This window comes from Gobius niger (assembly GCF_951799975.1).
Source record: "Gobius niger genome assembly, chromosome: 1".
Taxonomy (NCBI): domain Eukaryota; kingdom Metazoa; phylum Chordata; class Actinopteri; order Gobiiformes; family Gobiidae; genus Gobius; species Gobius niger.
Window position 1 is genome coordinate 18,254,396 of NC_136852.1, and position 18,783 is coordinate 18,273,178.

An 18,783-nucleotide genomic window follows, 5' to 3' on the forward strand; every position below is an offset into this window, starting at 1 on the left:
GTACATTTTTCTTTATAAAATGAGTGTTCAAAATGACCAAGCAACCAAGACAATAAGATATGCTAATTGTTATACCTTCTACCTAAGTGATTACAATATAAGTTGTAATCACTTACAAAGCACCAATCGGGCGCCAGAGGGCCCCCTCCTGACATTCTTGCTTGAGGCCCCCGGTAACCTTGCTACGCCACTGACAACAGATGCATTTCTATTATCCTTAACATTCACAGTTTTTCCATTTTTTTCTTAGATAGTGATCATTGCAAACTGGGCACGCCCCCACACAAGAGTCACACTTTTATAGAAGCGCTGACTCATTGTTTGAATCGGACCAGAGGTGGAAAGTAAAAGCAGCACACTTACACTGTACTGTGCCACACTTTACAGCAGGTATCTGTACTGTCTACCCCACCACATAATTTGAACTGGATTATAAGTGTTTATTTTGGTTTAAACATTTCTTTTTGCTGTGTGAAAGTGCAGTGGGTGTATACAAAAGCTTCAGAAAAACAGCACGTACTCAAGCCATAGGAATGTTGTCAATCTACCACTAACTCTCATCTGATTAATTTACGTTCATGTCAATTTGAAGTAAAGCAACTACTTCTACTTCTTGCACCAATGAACTTGACAATTTACACTTTGCTCATTTTAGCACACGCATTGATGAAAACAAACTCTACAACTTCTAAGTATAGAAAAGATCAGTAGATGCATTATTAAATGGGTAAAGGTGCCAGTACTTACTGTTGAAGTATTTCTCTGAGTCCAGTTTGCTGGAGCAGCAGTCCCCTGGCTCCTTGCTGTTATGAATGAGGTTCGGAGCGGGCCAAGAGTCAGCCAGCCATGGATAGTTCCCCATATTGGATCCCAACATGCCAGGTCTACAGATTTAGAGATTTTATTATATGATATCTTAGCTTTTACAGCCACGCTGAATGATCGGTGTGGCTTACCCTCCGTTCATGATCCCGGAGCCCTCGCTGTGAGCAAAGCCTACTGCAAGATGAGAAAGATTTAGCCATATGTTTGAATACAAATCTCTCACTGCTTATCACTAGTTTCAACAGATTTACTGTGTAAAGCTGCAAATGTACTTGCATTATGCTTAAGCCAAAATGATACTACAGATTATGTGCCGATGATGGATATGGAGTGCAGTATTGACCTAACACACAGTAAGTGCACTGAAAGATCCGTAAGAAAAGCCCTCGGCACAAATCAATGTAATTTGATTAAGAAATGCAATACATTGGCAGCAGCAAAATTGTTCGTGTGCACTCGCTGGCTTACACTATGCATGTCCCAGAGTTAGGGCGAGACCCTCCAAATTCTCCTGCATTGAGCTTTCGGTGAAAATGTTCTTTAATGTCATTTACTGTTTGTGCTTCAAAGTGCAAAATCTTTTTCTGTGCATGTTTCAAAGTCGAAAAACAACTGACACTGTATGTTTATGTGCTCCCCAAGCCAAAGGGCGTGATCAAAATGAAACGCAGAGGTTACAATTTACAGATAATGCAGACTGTCTTCAGAAGATTCTGTTTACCAGACGTGAGACATGCCCTGTGGAGATAGATATGCTTTAATTAACTGAATTTGTGAAGTCTATCATATCGTATGGCGCTGCAAAATACAACGTCGGAATTAAAACGATTCATCACTGCTCAGTGCTCAGGATACTTCTAACGCTTCAGTGGAACTTTGTCACTGTAATTTGTTGAAAGATAAACCTTTCTTTTTCTTCTTTATGCACTCCCTTCCAATACTAACACGTAGCTTATATACTAGTGGTCCCAGAAGTGAAGTTTCTCTCATCTAGTGTAGAGAAGTTCATAAATATTAGCCTGGTTTTACCCTACCCTCGTACTCATTTCATTTCATTCAGAGGGTCTGGATCTTCACAATTGAGCTCCGTTATCAGGTGGGAGGGATGAGCTCCTTTGACACGATTGGATCTGATTTTGATCGTGACGTATGTAATGGCCCAAGTGAGTGAAGCAGCCACTGAGATCAGACCCAGACGTACGTGTAGGGAATTGATAATTGAGTTTCTGGATGGCTAAGGCCAGGCTAATACTATATAGATTTGAACAGATGATTTTTAACATCAGAATACTTGTATCCTGTCAAAATAAGATTATTGTCTTGTTTACATTTGATGCTATCCTGATGCATGGAATGACCCCCAAATGGAGCACACTTTCTCCAGTTGGGGTTTACCTAAGTCTAAAAGCTTCTTGAAAAAAGTGTCAAAAAATCGATGAAAACGAGGATGAAAGCGCAAGAAAAGAGGGATAAAAACGTGACAAAAACACAACAAAAAAGCGTCCAAAAACGTGCCAACTTACTGCAACATTTTCTTCCAAATTTTCATGAACATCAACAATCTTATATATGTTATATATCTTAAAAGGAAAACACAAACACATTGCAGGAACTACTTAGAAATTGTTCAGATTAAAAAGCAGGTGAATCTGAAATGAATATTATTTCAAAAGGAATATGTTGCAAAACATAACACATCATTTTTTCAAAAGTTTGCGAAGGCTCTCATTCGTCCAAGAACAATTAATCGTAGAGAAGCTTAAATCGTTGACTTGAATGGGTTTGGTTGAGTTGAGAACATTTCGCTGCACATTCTGACCACAAGAGCTCAGAAGAAGAAACGTCCTTAACAACATGTTTTTGTTTTTTGTTTTTTAAGTTTACCACTTTCTATATTATCAGCAACACCATAAAGATGGGGTGCTTGGAGTTTAAATGTAAGGCCCATAGGCTACACCAGAAGAGTATGTCGTCTCGTGTCCTGATTTTTCACTTTGTGCAGATAAAACTAACCACTAAATAAAACACTGAATCTGGTGTAACTTATTTACCTGCAGGTGTATAAGCAAATGAAGTGGTGTAATGCCCCAGTTGTTTCCGTCTGCGGTGTCGACAATACAGCCAACCACTGAAGCCCATTAGCACCAGCCACGCCGCTACGCCCAGCCCCGCGATGAAGGCCGGCTGGCAGATAACATTTGTGATCTGCTCCGATAAGCTGAAATTGCTGCTTTTCTTCACAGCTGAGTCTATCGGCAGAGCTGAGAAAATGACAGATAGAAAGTTAACGTTAATAAAGGGGGGAAAAAAAGACCTGTCATGCTGCAAGGACACAGTTGTATGTTAACCCTGACTTACGAGTGTCTTTGATAAAATCTAAGTAGACAGCTATAGCAGCGAAAAATAAGGATGATTTCTTTCAAAACATAGAGTTCTCATCTATATGACCTTTGTCAACTTTCAACAGTTTGATCTAAAGAAACCTCTATATTGATCCAGTGTTTTCTTTTAACCTTCAAGAGGTTATTTCATGTTCTCAACACTGGCATCAACCAAATTGATTGAAAGACAGTGTAAAGATGACAAGGTATTGAACTTTACAGGGAACCAATGATTCAGCAAAGACGCACAGGTCACCCATGTTAGCTGGCAGTTGCTTAGTTGTTAGAGCCTTTTCCCATGAGCCCAAGGATTGTCAGTTTGACCCCAGTTCCCACCAGTGCGTGCTGTCAATGTGTCCTTTGGCAAGACACTTCAGCCGCCTTGCCTCCAGTGTCAGCATACACTGGTGCATGTTAGAGAGTGTCAATGGGTAAGTAGCTCCGGGACAAAAACAAGCTTAAAGTGCCCAATGGAGATGGAAAAGTGATACATAGATAATTTATTATTTATCAAATTTGTATTATTTATTACATTTTACATTACTTGTATACATTTACTGGCTTGTTTTTTATCTGTGTTTATTAACCCCTCTTCTTCATTGAAGGGGCTAGGTGCAAGTTAGCCATTTTATACTCACTACTGCCACCTGAGGTCATACGTGTAACTGCACCTTCTATATTAAGCTTGTGCATGACGGCAATTCGGACCCAACCCAAAGTAACACCTTTTTTACTGACAGTGCAGGATTTTAGAGGCAGTTGTGGTGAACAGGTCTGGGCTCATTCTACACATTAGGACATGGCTGGAACATGTAGCTGGAGGAAAATACTTAATTATAACATTTTTAAACTCCGCACAGTCCCTTTAAACTATCTGCATTGTTTCTGCCAACAATAATATGGCGATAATGTTGTAATTAAATGAAAACTTTCTAAACTAAACTTTGATTAAAAAGCTAGAGGCTATTTTCAAATCTCCTGTAGTACATGAACATGCCTTTGCGTGTGTATATGGGCGAACAGTTTGAGTGACTCACTGAGAAGCAGGCTGACAGGGGGGCTGTGTGCGCCCACACCCAGCCCAGTGACAGCAGCCACAACAACAGTGTACGGGACGTCGGGCAGCAGGCCGCTCAGCAGAATAGACAGCACGGATCCGTCCACTGTGCGGTTTATCTGTTTGTCCACATCCAAGCTCTCGCTCACACACCACACCTGACACAAAACACAGTTCATGCAATGGTTTACACGAAAGACCATTGTGCATTTCATAGTTTTTACCGGTTTGCTTTATCTGAGAACTAAGTAAAAATGAAACCACAATTGAAACAGAGATACAGAGCCTTGAAATTAATACAAGAAAGTCAGAAAGTTGCCTTTGTGGATACGGAATGTCTTGGGAGAAACGTGTCTATTTTTTATGTGAATGTCATAAATGTGAAAAATGGAAGGCACTAGAAGACCCTGTTCCCAACAAAAGGACAGGATCACTGTGTTAAACATGACAACATGTGACATGGCCTTGTATTGAAATAATCCATTAAAAAAAACATCTTTGTTTATTGTATCTTTATAGTAATGTTTAGAAAGTGCTTTACAACAGTTTGAAGCAGAACTAAGGAACTCATGCCCCTAGAGGCCATAAGTGCCACTGCAGGTGTCGTAGCATGTTGCGTTTTATTTTTTACTTGTTAATTGTCCGTGAGAGTAAATACTATGCTGACAGAAAAGACAAAGGGAGAGAGGGATATTGTATATCCAATAACACAATGGAGATCATTTTTTTCACTCAAGTGGCGCTAGCCCGCAGTTAGCTTTGCCCGTTAGCCTGTTAGCTTCTTCTGGGGCCAGGGACACCAGGGGGGAGATGAAAGACCCCCCCAATCATCACATTAACACTTGTATTACCCCAGAGGGACTACGAAAAGGATTTATAAAGGTAAACAAGTTACTTAGTACTGCTTTAAACGCAGAAGAAGATAATACATGAAGATAAAGGAGAGAAAAAAAACGTAAATGTTTTGAATTAAAGTTGGCATCTTGTTCAGACTTGTGCCCCTTAGTCACTACTCTCTGTTTGCCGCACGCAGATGGGAGGAAAAATTAAAACAACAGAATGGCGTGTCGCATTTTGGCGTGTTTTGCTTTTCGCCTGGAATAGCTGCTCCATGATTAGTAATCACTGTTGTGTTCATGCGACGACTATCAGAAATGACAGTTTTACACAAACAGATGATAAGGACAGTGAGCCTTTAGACGAGATTTGGATGACACCACGGAGCGCGTTTGGCAGCGACGCGTGTATTGGCAGCAAAATTCAAGCGTTTACTAATTGTTAATTAAATCAGCATTATCAAAGCTGCAAATGAGTGCAGAGCTGAACAATAGTTTAATACAATTTTGACAGGCACAGAGATTTGAGTTTGAAACAAAATGATTGAAAGGGGGCTGTGGCCTCACCTTGTACTCGCGAACAATGCCGCTCTGCCCGTTGAGAGCTGGCGGCTCCCAGGAAACGCTGATGCTGGAGCTGTTGGTGAGCTGAACCACAGAGACAGCCTGGGGAGGGCCACTTAATGCTGCAGACAAAAGAGAGCGCTCTCATTTCTAATCCAGTAATATTTGGTTTATTACGACCAAAAACAAAGAAAACGTGATCAAAAATATTGTACTAAGATCTAACTAATGCCAATTTTAGATTTACCAATTTCCATATGCATCTTTGAGAGACGGAGAGTTGCCTCCTCTTAGTCCCATTTCTACAATTATATATAGTTAAAGGTGCATTTTGCAACTTTTTATGCGAAAAGTGAAAATAAAAGTGAAATATAAAGTTGATATTTGTGTGTATTTGACCTTGTAGTGACTCAGTGGCTGTATGGGTGATCAGCATGGCGCATTTACTTTGCTCAGTGCTCCAGGATCAATCGTTTTGTAGGCTTTCTGGTGAGAGGGTGAAAACCTTCCAAACAATTGATCCTGCAGCATCCTAGAAACCGCTGTGATTGAAAGTAGTGGCGCCATGCTGACCACTCATACAGCCAAGTCAAATACAAGGTCAAATACACACAAACATCAACTTTATATTTCGCACAAAAAGTTACATAATGCACCTTTAAAGCTACCCCATTGCCGTCACCGTCCACAAACTACAACAGGATTAGCAACTATTCAATACTCATTGTTTTTTAATCAAATCAGATTTGAAGCCAAAAAAGTGGTTAAATGTTTGGTGAAAACGTAGTCAAAGCTTGCCTTACCCTCGTCTGGTGTGTGAAGTAGTATCATGAGGCTGTCGTGGCCTTGTAGTTCATTGAAGTATGGCCGTATCTTGACTTCATAATCAGTGCTTGCATGCAAATCCACCAAGACGGCACTCTGGTCTGAAGTGGCCTCCACATCCTGCACGAGCCAAGAGCTGCCAATGGTACGGTAAAAAATCCTGTATCCTTGAATGTAGCGGGATTGACGAGCGACCTGAAAAGAGGCATTGTATAATTCAGGCAGGTTCGTATTCAGCAAACTGATATTTCCAAGCCTTTCAGCAACTGAACACTAAACACTCCACCTGCTGATGTCACAAGGTAGTGCTCGTCTCTGAAGTTTAAGTAAGACACTTTCAAAGGACTTAAAGGGATATTTCAGGATTTTTGACATAGGGCCTCATTTCCTAGTTATCCAGAGTGTGGCTGATTTCGACACAGACATTTATATTGTTAGTCTGGTGTTATAAGTGATTTGCCTCAGGTGCACTGTGGAGTGTGTCAGACTGTTTTTAATGCAGGGTAGGTGATACCATAGAAATGTGCTAGCCTTGCACTAGCCTAGCGCCACGAAACTCTTCAAAAATAAGAACTGCTTGAATTACAAAAAAATATATCCAGAAATCAGCAACACTCTGGATAACTAGGAAATGAGGCCCTATGTCAAAAATCCTGAAATATCCCTTTAAGTTGCCTTTCCTTTAACACATGTAATTTTTCCTCTGGGCTAGTAGTTTTGTGTATTCCAAAATGAGGGTTGAGCCATACTTTCTTGAATTGTGTTAACCTGTTTATTTTGTTTTAATCTTTTTTTTTTCTGACAACGTGAAAAAGCATGGAGATTAGTGATGTCCTTGAAGCCCAAGCCAAGTTTAATGTATATGTTTTATCTTGCCAACTAATCAACTCACCGCCCAAGAAATCCTGGCAGAGTTTGGAGAAAGCACCACAGGTTTCTGCAGGTAGACAGACACCTCTCCTAATTCCCGCTGCACCTGTCTATGGTCCACGCCTTGCTCTGTAGGGCTGCCATCTGAAGCAACAACAATTTCATTTTAAACTGCTGAATAGTAGCAATTCAGCAAAAATAAAGAAAGGGAAACTCTTTGAAGAAATTCAACATTGCTCCGGGCAGAAGGGCATCACACTGAGAAAGCAATTAGCTTTGAGACTGTGCATGCAAATCATTTTTTCTCCTACATAATCTTTGTTTCAGCAGTAGCAGCACACACTATCTGCTTTGTCAAAAAACAGGGAAGTAAAGATAAAACTACAAAGTACACTGTAGATCTAAAAAAATCAGGATATGTTATGTAACTTGCCTTGTGTCCTCACAGGCTCCGAGATGGGGCTGGGGTCGCTCAGACCATAAGAGTTGACAGCTCGTACGATGAAGAGATACACGGTGTTGGGAAGGAGTTCAATGACTGTGTGCCTCTCCTGCCTCACATGGTCCGCGACAGTTTGCCAGGTGCTGCCCACTGACTGGCTGCGGAGGAGAAGACCAGCACAGATTTTAGCTGAACTTGTGCTCAGTCATATTTTCACAAAAAAACAGGCTTGTAAAAAAACTTGTACAACATACATGATATACTGAGTTTTTCCATTAGTAATAACTGACAGAAAGCTACATAGTTAGGATTCCACTGTATCCTTGTAGTCATTGAAGGAAAGAGCTATAATTGGGTCAACTGGGCAGTACAAATCTCTGACGTCCTTTGCATTAATATATACAGACTGTTTTATCACAGTCTACAGTGGCACATTTATTCTATTCTTTGATGAGGAGGGTTATAACAATGGCTCCTCGAAAGGTCCAGTGAGAGTAGCACGCATGAACACTGTGCAGAGACGAGATACAGTATGAACCCTCAAAGGTACATTCTCAACACACAGTCTCTGCACCAAACCAAGAAGGTGTTTCCGTTACTGTTGTAACAAGTAGGACGGCAATATACATAGCAGAGATTTTCAAAGTCCCATAGGTTCAATATAATAATATAGGCCCACCCTGATTCGGGACTCTCCTTCCTGATAAAGGTTTGGAACTGGCACACTTAGAACACTGGCTTATATACCCAAGTTTATTGGATTGGATTAGGATACAGCTGTTTGTGTATGCACAGCAGCAGAGGAACGTGTATCTGGTAGTTGTTAGTTTAGTTTGTGACCGTAAATCCACTTGTGTATACACAGTGCGACCGCTGTTGTGTTTTATTTTTTATATTTGACTTGCACTCACTTCTTCCCAATGGGGACCAGGGCTCCCTCTGCCTCAGGACAATAGATAACCAGCTGACCACTGCAGTAAAAGTCACTCACTATCGGCCTCTCTTCAGGTTATTAATATACTGCAGTGTAATGACTATTTTCGCTAAAGCACCAAGATAACAAGACAATAGTTTCATAAAATAAGATTGCGAGAAAGAAGTGTGTGAAAAATCTCTGTGGGGGGGAATGAAACCTTTCACAGTAACTCATTTATGCACAGGGCTGACACAGAGACAAAAACAGATGACCACTCACTTCCATTCAGCTTAAACACATGCATGTCTTTGGACAATGGTAAGTCAGAGAACCCCCCGCTGAGCCCCCGCCGTTAGCCCGGGTGCATGTGCAGCAGAAACATATCCACAAGAAAAGTTCTGTTTAACAATTCTACTCTCCGACTTTATTTTCTTTTTCACTTCCCTTGGGTTGAAACGGTCTTTGCATCGGATACAACACACAAACAGTGGAACAGATTGATTGGCTCCATCCAGTCTGTTATTTTGAGAGAAGGTCTGCCCGTGCGATTTAATTTGGCACCAATCCAGCGGACGCAGATTTGTTAAATGACGGCTTTCAGTTTATAACCAGTGCTTACTCAGTCGATGCTGTTGTTGCGATAATGAATTCATCCTAAAACATGAATAAGCGTGCTTGATGTGATGTGCCGCTACCTGAAGGCCTCAATGATGTAGGAGGTGACAGCAGCGCCCCCTTCATGTGGGTTGGACTGCCACGTGAGGGTCACCGTGTTCTTGGTCACCTCTGTCACCACAGGCTTCTGAGGCGGCCCGGGCAGCTGAATGAACTCAGACACTCGGGGCACTGAAGAAACTCCTTTTTCTGGAAGAGATAAAAAGGTGAAAAAGTTGAGAAACGTTTCATCTGACATAATGTAATACACTTTTAATTTAATTTGCTTCCAGCTTAAGAGGGCTTCTTCCTGCCGTTGCATGTAGCCATTGCTTCTAATTATGTAAATTATAAAAGCATTATGCAAATGATTTCAACGTAACAAGTCAATTACTGATGCAAGGTCTGCAGCCTCTGTTTACTACTTTACATATTAAACTAATATTATAACGCATTGGATAAAATGTGCTGCTTGTCAAGTCTCAGTTGTAACCCACTATTCTTGCGAAATTAATGAATACAAATATTTGCTCTTAAGCTTATTTCGTTTGACAGCACCTCTGATGGTCAGGATCCCGCTCCAGCTCGACTCTCCATTGGGACTGGATACTATGCACGTGTACATCCCAGAGTCAGAGTCCTGAGGAGATGAAAAATATGTTAGCATTTGTGAGGACAGAAAAAGTTCAGGGAGACTTTATTGCCCCCTGTGGGAGATTGTGCAGCCAAAAGAACAGAAACTTCTTGACCCAACTTTCTAATGTCTGTAGGACACCCTGACCACAGTGCAGAGCTAGAGATAGACATGCATATTCGTTGAACATTCAGTTGTAGTCTTTTCTTTATTATCATTAAATTATGTCCAGAGCTCACCTGCGAGTTACAAGGCAGAAAGCCCAAAAGAGGGGAGTGACTCAATCATGCCTTCGCACTGCAGGATTAAAAAAAAGAAGAAAAAATGGGATGGGCACGAGGATATGCCCAGAGAGAGCAACCAAGGGGCAGCTTTTATCTGGACAGGAATACATAGGCATTTTCAGGCTGATGTACTGCAGAGGCCCCGACATTCCTTCAGATACTGTTATTATGGCCCATATTTCTCATTATGGTGGCATTAAACTACAGCTACACTTACAAATAACCTTGGACCAAGCTGCTGCTGGAGCCTCATTGCTCCAAACCACAGAGCAGCGCACGCCGCAGCACCTGCCCTTCAGCTAGTATTACGGAGCGCATATGCGGGTCCTGGCTCTTTCTCGGTCCTAGTCCTGGCACAAACTCTCTCAACAGCCCATATGAGATCATCCTCTGCAGCGCTGACCTCTGGCTGACAGACCGGCAGCGCAGCGTGAGGCCAGGTGAACCTCCTTTAGCTGATGACTGCTGTAGCTAAAATATTGATATCGAGAGGGGCGGCGGCAGGCGAAATATTTTTAGTCCTTGGCTCGTCATCTCTATTTCCCCCTTTCTTTTCCCTGCCCGTCGCCCTCCATGTCACACTAATGCACGTCTTCTGTTCCATTGAGCACATTGGCATGGCAGATTTACCCCGCCTCTTTTTGTGCACTGGACCAAAGCTTGATGCTGGAAGTTTGCATCCACTGACGAGGACAGAGAGGGATGACGGCAAAGGCCCATAAGCACACAGTTCATGCAAGAGTTTTTAATTAAAAGCCAGTTCATGATTACAGAAATGATGCTGACTTTGCGCTGACCCCTGTGCTGTATCTGACCTTCAAATGGAAGTGAAGTGAACGCTTTCCTGTCATCAAGAGGTAAAAATTAACAAAATCCCAGTTTACAAATGCAACATGGTGTTGTAGCGTGTTGCGTTTGTTTTTACTCATTAATTGTCTGTGAGAGTAAATACTACGCTGACAGAAAAGAAAAAGGGAGAGAGGGATATTGTACATTGTGCCACAACTCAATCTCACAAGGGAGATCATTTTTTTCACTCAAACTTGGCTGTAAATACTGTTTATGTGGCGCTAGCCCGCAGTTAGCTTTGCCCATTAGTCTGTTATCTTCTTCTTCGTGATTTTATTAGTGTGTATTGGGCCTCCAACCCGGAGGCAGGGAAGCTGCAAAGGTGGTTTTCTGGACAGAGACACCGGGGGGAGATGAAAGAACCCCAGTTATCCCATCAACACTTGTATTACCCCCAGAGGGTCTACGAAAAGGATTTATTAAGGTAAACAAGTTACTTAGTTCTTCTTTAATTTACAAAATAAATTTCTGTCTCGAAGGGATGCATTTGATTTGGTGGGAGTAAGCAACTAAAAGTAATAAATTCAACAATAAAATGAGTATTGGTGGTAGATCCAGTAGTTTTGTTCACGCACTAGCAATATGGTATTAATTTGTTGTTATTTTGCAGTACTGAAGTTCAAAATAACTAAAGGTAATGTTGAATTATTATTAGCATAAATGTTTGTAAAAGCAACACCACAGCTGAAAAATAATACATTATGGGCACTTTAATCTGGTTTGTACTTTTACTTGTCCGTTTAAGATACTTTTATTAGGTGATGATGAATATTTCTTCCTGCGCTGCCATCAATCCAGAACACATTAGCATTCATAAACATGCACATTCATTAACACTTCAATTACACACCACATGAACTCATATTCATCGTGGAGAGATTCCTTATAATTCAGTCTCACCTTTCACAGGCAGAATATAACTGAAAAAAGGACCCTCAAGTGTGGGCTGTAAGTAAAAGAAGGTCATGCTGGACTGTTTACCATATGCGGCACAGTTTGAACCAACTCTATTTAAGTCTTGATGCTTTTTCAGAAGTCTTTTTTTTTTTATACGTCCTTTCCGATAAATGAGCTGCACTTAAGCCAGACACAAATACACACACACTCGCGCCCACCTTTATGTTTGTTATTTGCAGCGTGCCATTCTCCATCAAGGTCAGGCGCGGCTTTTTCCCCTGAAGCGTCTGCCCATCCTTCTCCCAGGATATTTTGACAGAGAAGCCGGCGATCACGCGGCAGTGCAACTGAACCGTAGAACCTTGTGACACCGTCTGATTGGCCGGGCCTTGGCGAATGATGGGCGGAACGCGGCCAGAAGGACCTTAGGAGGAGAGGACACAGTACAGGTGATCATCATGAGCTCTTTTCATTTCAGGATGCACTGCAGGGCATGAACTGCATAAACTGTCAGCTGCGGCACCGAATCGTTTCTAGCTCTCACAATACCTTCCGCACATGCCTGTTTCTAGCGTGTGTTCGGCAAAGTGAATCAAGGCGAACACATACAAGCATCTCACGTGGTTGCCATAGAAATACATTGTGCTGATTTAGACACGTACCACTGCATTAGCAATCAATAAAACTGTGCTATATTTAGATACAAACAGCGTGTGGGCCTTCAGGATCTATGGTGGAAAGATACTTTTTCTATATTGCACGGAAATGTTGGTTGCTCCAAGCTTTAAGTCAGTTTGATCAATATGTAATTTTTTTTTTTTTTTTAAAGTATTACTTAACCTAACATGTAGTTCGTTTAAAATACAATTAATAAACCTGTCCATTAGGGCACATTAATTAACAAATAAAATAATGTATGTTAAAGATAATGATTATTGGAATAATTTTAGTTACGATTAATCATTTTCTGGTTTACACAGACTCAAATAGTGCAAAAATGACATGAAAAACTGAAGTGTTTGGTACAAATTTCATAATCTGTCTGTCTGATCAGAAAGTAGAATTAGCACCAAGAGCCTCCTCCAAACATTCACTTCAAACTCCATCCACATGCCCTCAAGTCAACACTCAGTCAGTTTGTCAGCATCAGAAACCCCACATCTTCACAGCGGGTGACCAGAGGGGTAGCTCGAGGAGGCTCCATTGTCCCATTCAGGAAAAGTGCCTTTAGTCATAACTGCGGCCAAACACTGGAACTCCATCCCAGCAAACATCAGAGAGCGGTCCACACACAAACTGTTTAAAAAACATCTGAAGAACCGGTTACACAACAGTCATGCAGTCATTAACCCCTGCCTGTATATGTATATGTCCCTGTCAAAACATTTTGAATTGTTTCTGTGTCACCTGCCTAGGGACTGCAGATGGAAATTAGCATGTTTGCTATAATCTGGCATATTTACAGTGTAACTACAGATGTTCATTAATATGCACTGTCCCTATTAAACAAATCAATTAAAAATAAATAAATAAATAAATAAAGCGGCACCACTTTACTTTATGATGTAAAAAGATTGAAAAAAAATAATAATATCATAGACCTTTCACAGTATTACCACAGGATTACCAAAATGATTGTTAGTTGCACCCCCAGTGTCAGTGCATTGTGCTCTTGATTATGGAATTCAAGAGCAGAAAGAACTGTTAGGGTGCTCAACATTTACCGGGTAAAGAACAGAAAACAAAATACTTTAAACCATTGGGTTACAATGCTTAGTAGACAAGAGGATGCACATAAATCTTCTGGTTACAAGCCTGTGAAGAACATTAAGCTAGTGTTCCCATTGCTCATCCAGTATGTGGTCCCTAACAGTGCAGATTGTTGTGCACCTTGGAAGTAATTACTATGTTTTCCGCTCATTAGCCAGCAGAGGTGAATAACGCATAAATCTGTCAGCGGTGAGTGGACAGACTCTCACCTCCCTCTACTTCCAGCAGCGCCTTGGTCAGCACGCTCCCTGCCACACTTATCGCCTGGCAGATGTAGAAGCCCGAGTCTTCCGGGTGAACGTCGCTAATGGTTAGCTCCCCGTCCATAGACACAGTGTAGCGGCCAGACTGTGAGGGCGGCTGGCCAGGGAACAGCAACAACTGAGGCACAGACAAGGACTTTTATCAGTAAAACAGTAAAATGGGAAGAAATTGGAAATGGCTGCCGAACAAAATAGTAATTACAGTTCCACCAGCTCTAAATTAGTAGCTTATCTGAGCAAAAGCCCAAATGTGTTCATTTCACAATAATAAAAGATACACACTTCAATTGATTTAATTTAAGTAAGTGATAGCAGGGAGTTCTGAGCGGAATTGATGAGTTTGCAGGGACTGTCTTGCTTTACAATCCTTTTTATATCAATTTGTATATACCAATTCAAATAATCTAACAATTAAATAATGGGAGAGAGAGACACTTTTGTTGCTTTTTTGGGGAAATGCCCATTGACACAATGAGTAGTTTTCCACTATGTTTGTGTAAGTGAGAGGATGTGAACAACGAGGGAGGGCTGCGCTCACTGCCATTCACCCATCTATTTCATTCTCATAAGAGGCTTAGACTTGAGTGGAGAGACCAAGGTTATAGGGCGACAGATAATCCTACAAATACAGCAAAAAGCTCTGCAAACTGCAAAGCCAAGCCTAGTTGTCCCATGGAGATGCTTATACAGAAAAATCTGTGCGTAAACTTCCTGTAAGGAGTTTTAAAACAACTCAAGTTTCCTAGCTGCTGTACTTATCAACAGGATCTTCATAGCTTAAAGCAGATGAGTGTTTTTGTTAGGTTTGCCCTAAAGAAGTATCCACACCTGGTAAAATAGCCCAAGTTCTGACACAATATTAAGTGAAAAACTACAAAAGGACACTGCTCAGTAATGGATTTAGTTACAGAGAGTAGTTCTGTCTCTTCCTCATCTCTTACAAACAAACACAAGTTGGGAAAGCATCTCTCGCCAACGCTGTCCCTTCCAACACTTTGTTTGCACTTGGGTGTCTTGGCCAAATGCAAATGCTACTGCTACACTTACTTGATTTGGAAAACATGTCTGCGAGAGTGTGGGCTAACGCCAAAAGGTGTCAGAAAAAAGTATGATTGAATCAGACAAAACCTGTTCATGTTTCAGTGAGTCATTCTCGCCTTTGGACAAAGAGGCTGCCAAGTCTTCATTCTTATGGTAAACAGAGTAGATGAGATTTCGATCCATTTAAGAAATAAATCCACTATACAGGACAAAAATAACAAGCAATGGCTTAATCTGTATGTGTGTTCCTACTCTTCATAAACAGAGAAATGATACAGAGAAATGATGCTGCGAAATAAAAAAGTGTGTACTTTTGTTTTCCAATTTGCATCAGTCACCGAGTTCAGTTTACAAATCATTTCTCGCCAACACCGTTTTAATTAACGTCTTTTGCACTGGCTTAATTTCAGATGCATATTCTACAAATGCCTTGTAATTCCTCATTTCTTTTGCATAACACAGACACAGAACACTTGCATGGTACGTCTATACATAAGGAGCAGTTAAATGATAAATACTTTACTTACTTTACTTTATACTACTTTACTTCATGTGTAAGAGGGAACATACAAATTACACATATCCTTATCAAATCGTACAATATCCATTCGTAATTTACATAAGCACGCGGGCCAGGTCGTCGAGGCACTATGTCTCCGAGCTGGCCTGGTGTCGCCTCGGGGGTCCCCCCAGAACAGCTGGAGGAGGTGTGCGTGGATCGGGAAGTTTGGGCATCTCTGCTGAGACTGCTGCCCCCGCGACCCGGCCCCGGATAAAGCGGAAGAAAATGGATGGATGGAATTTACATAAGCATCTTATTTCCTGATAGAGAAGACAGAAGCTGTTTTGGGTTGAAACAAGCAGAGCTGGACTGGCCATCGGAAGCACACGGGTTCCATTGACGTTCAGATAATTAATTAGATGCACTTACACATCTCATCCACCAGGTGTGTCTGATGCTTTTTATATCCCTTGGTTCATGCTTTCCTGAGTAATGGCCCTCTTGGATATAACATTACTCACGCCCCAGATCATATTTGCCAGTATAAATGAAAATAGTTTATTGTAACTCGCTGCAGGACCCAGAGAAACCTCTGGCCTCTATCTTTATACATTTTAGACAAATGTATGTAAGGAAGTGCATGTCGGGGATTGTCAGGTGACTCGCCCTCCTGCCCCTCGCTGTCAGTGCGTGCAGTTTGGAAATAGCCGCTCGATTCCATTGACATGATTTACAATGTTTTGGCCTGTTTGGGACTTATATTTTCACTACACACCTCCTTAACTCCATGGTGAGTTTCATTACCTAAATCTACAATGAGATCATTTGGTTGGTTTTGTTAACTTCATCTGTGTTGCTGTCGCGAGAGGAACCTCCTTAACAGAACTCATATTTTAAGACTGTTTAGGCATTTTTACACTACTTACAAATGTTCCAGCAAGTTGTAAACGACAAGATTAAAGTTGTGAGTACATTAGCTTGAATTCGGCCGAAACAACATGCTATTATAACTATTGTCCAGTATTTGTAGTTTACACTGTTTTGCTTTAAGTGCTTATTGTATTGCTAATGGCCTCGACTATTGCGTTGAGTATAACAGGGGGCCGGTCTTTTTTGCTGCCAGTCCAGCCCTGAAAACAAGCCTTCTGGTTGACTAAGGTGTCAATGATACCTCAAGTTGCAGAAAGTAAAGTAAAAAAGAAAAATCGCAATAATTAAACATAATCAGGCAATTATACAAGGAGGAAGACGATGTATTCTAATGCTAAGTACAGAGCACCCTCAGTACTCCCTCCACCTCAGCGTTAACAAGACAAAGTTTTGCACATTGAGCTCCTTTTATGGACCCTTTCGGGCTTCTCACCTGGCTGCCCTCCTTCTGCCAGAAAATGGCAGGTGGTGGGTTTCCCGTGGTGCCACACTGGAAAGAGATGCTCCTCCCCTGCGTCGCAATCTGGTCTCTGGGTTTTGTGGTGATCTGTGGTGGTACTGTGAGCAGAGGCAGAAAAGTAAATTCATTACAGACAAAGTAGCCAAGCACTCCGATCAATACTTGCTCCCCAATGTAACCCTATATTATTCAATGATGGCCTTCACAAGCTTGAAGACATGGACGTCTCTTAAACCTTCCGTGCTTTTTTGATCTATCGCTGGACTGTATATTTCATCAGCCGCCTCATCATCACCTCTGCGTCCTCTGTAAGAAAACTAATCAACCCATTTTGAAGGGGCTGCCATTCTCATGACATTTGCCGAGTTATTTTTAGACAAGGCCCGGCCAGAGATGCCAATTTCCACATCAGCGCATTAGATTTACACTGGCCTCTGGGCGAGCTTTGTTGGGGGCCCCCACAGAGCGTTCTGTTCACACTTGGGGCGGAGTCGAAGAGGCTGTAGCCCAGATTGACCCCCCCCCCCCCCCCCCCCCCCCCCCCCCCCCAACTACTGCAGGAGCACACTCACACTTGGCTGCACCGAGAAATTTGGCTCAACACACCAGGGACCTGACTCATCCGCGGTGTCGTAATGTTCCCACTAAAAGAGCGTGTCCCAAAAACAGGACGCATCCAGCACTTTACCAGCAACAAAGTCAACTACTCTGATGACTATATGCTTTCTTTGATACTATCTCTATGGGGTAAATATGTGATAGGGTACAACTGTTTTTCTATCTATTAACACATCATTTCAAAAATATTCAGTCAATTAACAAGAAATAAGGCAATTTGGCTCAACACATGGGACTGACTCATATGTGGTGCTGTGTAGTGTTGTCGCTTTTTTTAGTGTTAAAAAACAACAGACTGACACAAGAAACACCCTTTAATGTGTCTGATGTACTTTGAAGTTTTCTGTTGTCTATAACCACAGATGCACACCTTCATACATCAAACACTAGTGACGCTTCAAGCTACACAGGCCACACAGGAGACTCAGCATCCAACACAAATTAATGTCTTGCTATGGACAAGAAGGCTAGTTATACTCCTTCAAGTCATTAAGGGACAATCTGGATTTTTGCATTACTTAGAGATACAATACAGAGCTTCTGTGACCAAGATAGTAACAACATCTTCTTTATGACTGCAATATGGCTAATCCTGAATGACACTTGCATCGCCGCCCATAGACACTTCAAGGCATAGGCAGTAGTGCGTTTGATAAGAGTTTTTTTTAAATCTGACAAACATTAAGTTGCAGGGGCTTATTTGTGACTGCCAAAACAGCCATGTCACAGCCACATCCAGGCCCCTAATGGAAGCGCTCCACACACCATTAGGCAGCGATTACAGACTTCAAAAACCATTAGAGACACCTTGGAAGATGCTTAAATAAGTATGAGCACATATGGTCACCGAGGGCAAAACAAGCAGGAAGTTATAAAGGGACCAACACGTTATTATGCAGGAATGGTAAGCAGGGAAATGATGTTGTGTTGTCTGACAAAATTCCAATAGTCTAGGCTTGGGACTGGGTCAAAACGTACGTGAGGTACATTATGGCCCTCATTAAGAAATGTGTAATCTGCAGCAAGAATTTATTCATCTTAATGTTATTATAAAGCACATACGTACATTTCTTTGGTGGTGCGATTTTCTTGTAGATGCTCTAATAACATGTTTTTCCCCTTATCCAGCGGACTCATTAATTTTAGTTTGTGCTCTATATGCTGC

At 41.6% G+C, this 18,783-nt stretch overlaps 1 protein-coding gene across 1 annotated transcript in view; it reads right to left on the reverse strand.

Moving 5' to 3' along the window:
* Window positions 1–18,783, reverse strand: part of LOC306962066 (roundabout homolog 2) — a 55,636-nt gene that overhangs the window by 8,881 nt on the left and 27,972 nt on the right. Inside the window, exons 7-19 of the mRNA XM_079555104.1 lie at window positions 16,974–17,098; window positions 14,014–14,185; window positions 12,253–12,458; window positions 9,929–10,010; window positions 9,412–9,580; window positions 7,792–7,958; window positions 7,381–7,502; window positions 6,467–6,683; window positions 5,667–5,785; window positions 4,244–4,421; window positions 2,877–3,086; window positions 957–999; window positions 748–884 (exon numbers count right to left, since the gene is read on the reverse strand). Of these exons, the coding sequence (XP_079411230.1) occupies window positions 748–884; window positions 957–999; window positions 2,877–3,086; window positions 4,244–4,421; window positions 5,667–5,785; window positions 6,467–6,683; window positions 7,381–7,502; window positions 7,792–7,958; window positions 9,412–9,580; window positions 9,929–10,010; window positions 12,253–12,458; window positions 14,014–14,185; window positions 16,974–17,098 (1,947 nt within the window). The remainder of the gene's footprint in view (window positions 1–747; window positions 885–956; window positions 1,000–2,876; window positions 3,087–4,243; window positions 4,422–5,666; window positions 5,786–6,466; window positions 6,684–7,380; window positions 7,503–7,791; window positions 7,959–9,411; window positions 9,581–9,928; window positions 10,011–12,252; window positions 12,459–14,013; window positions 14,186–16,973; window positions 17,099–18,783) is intronic.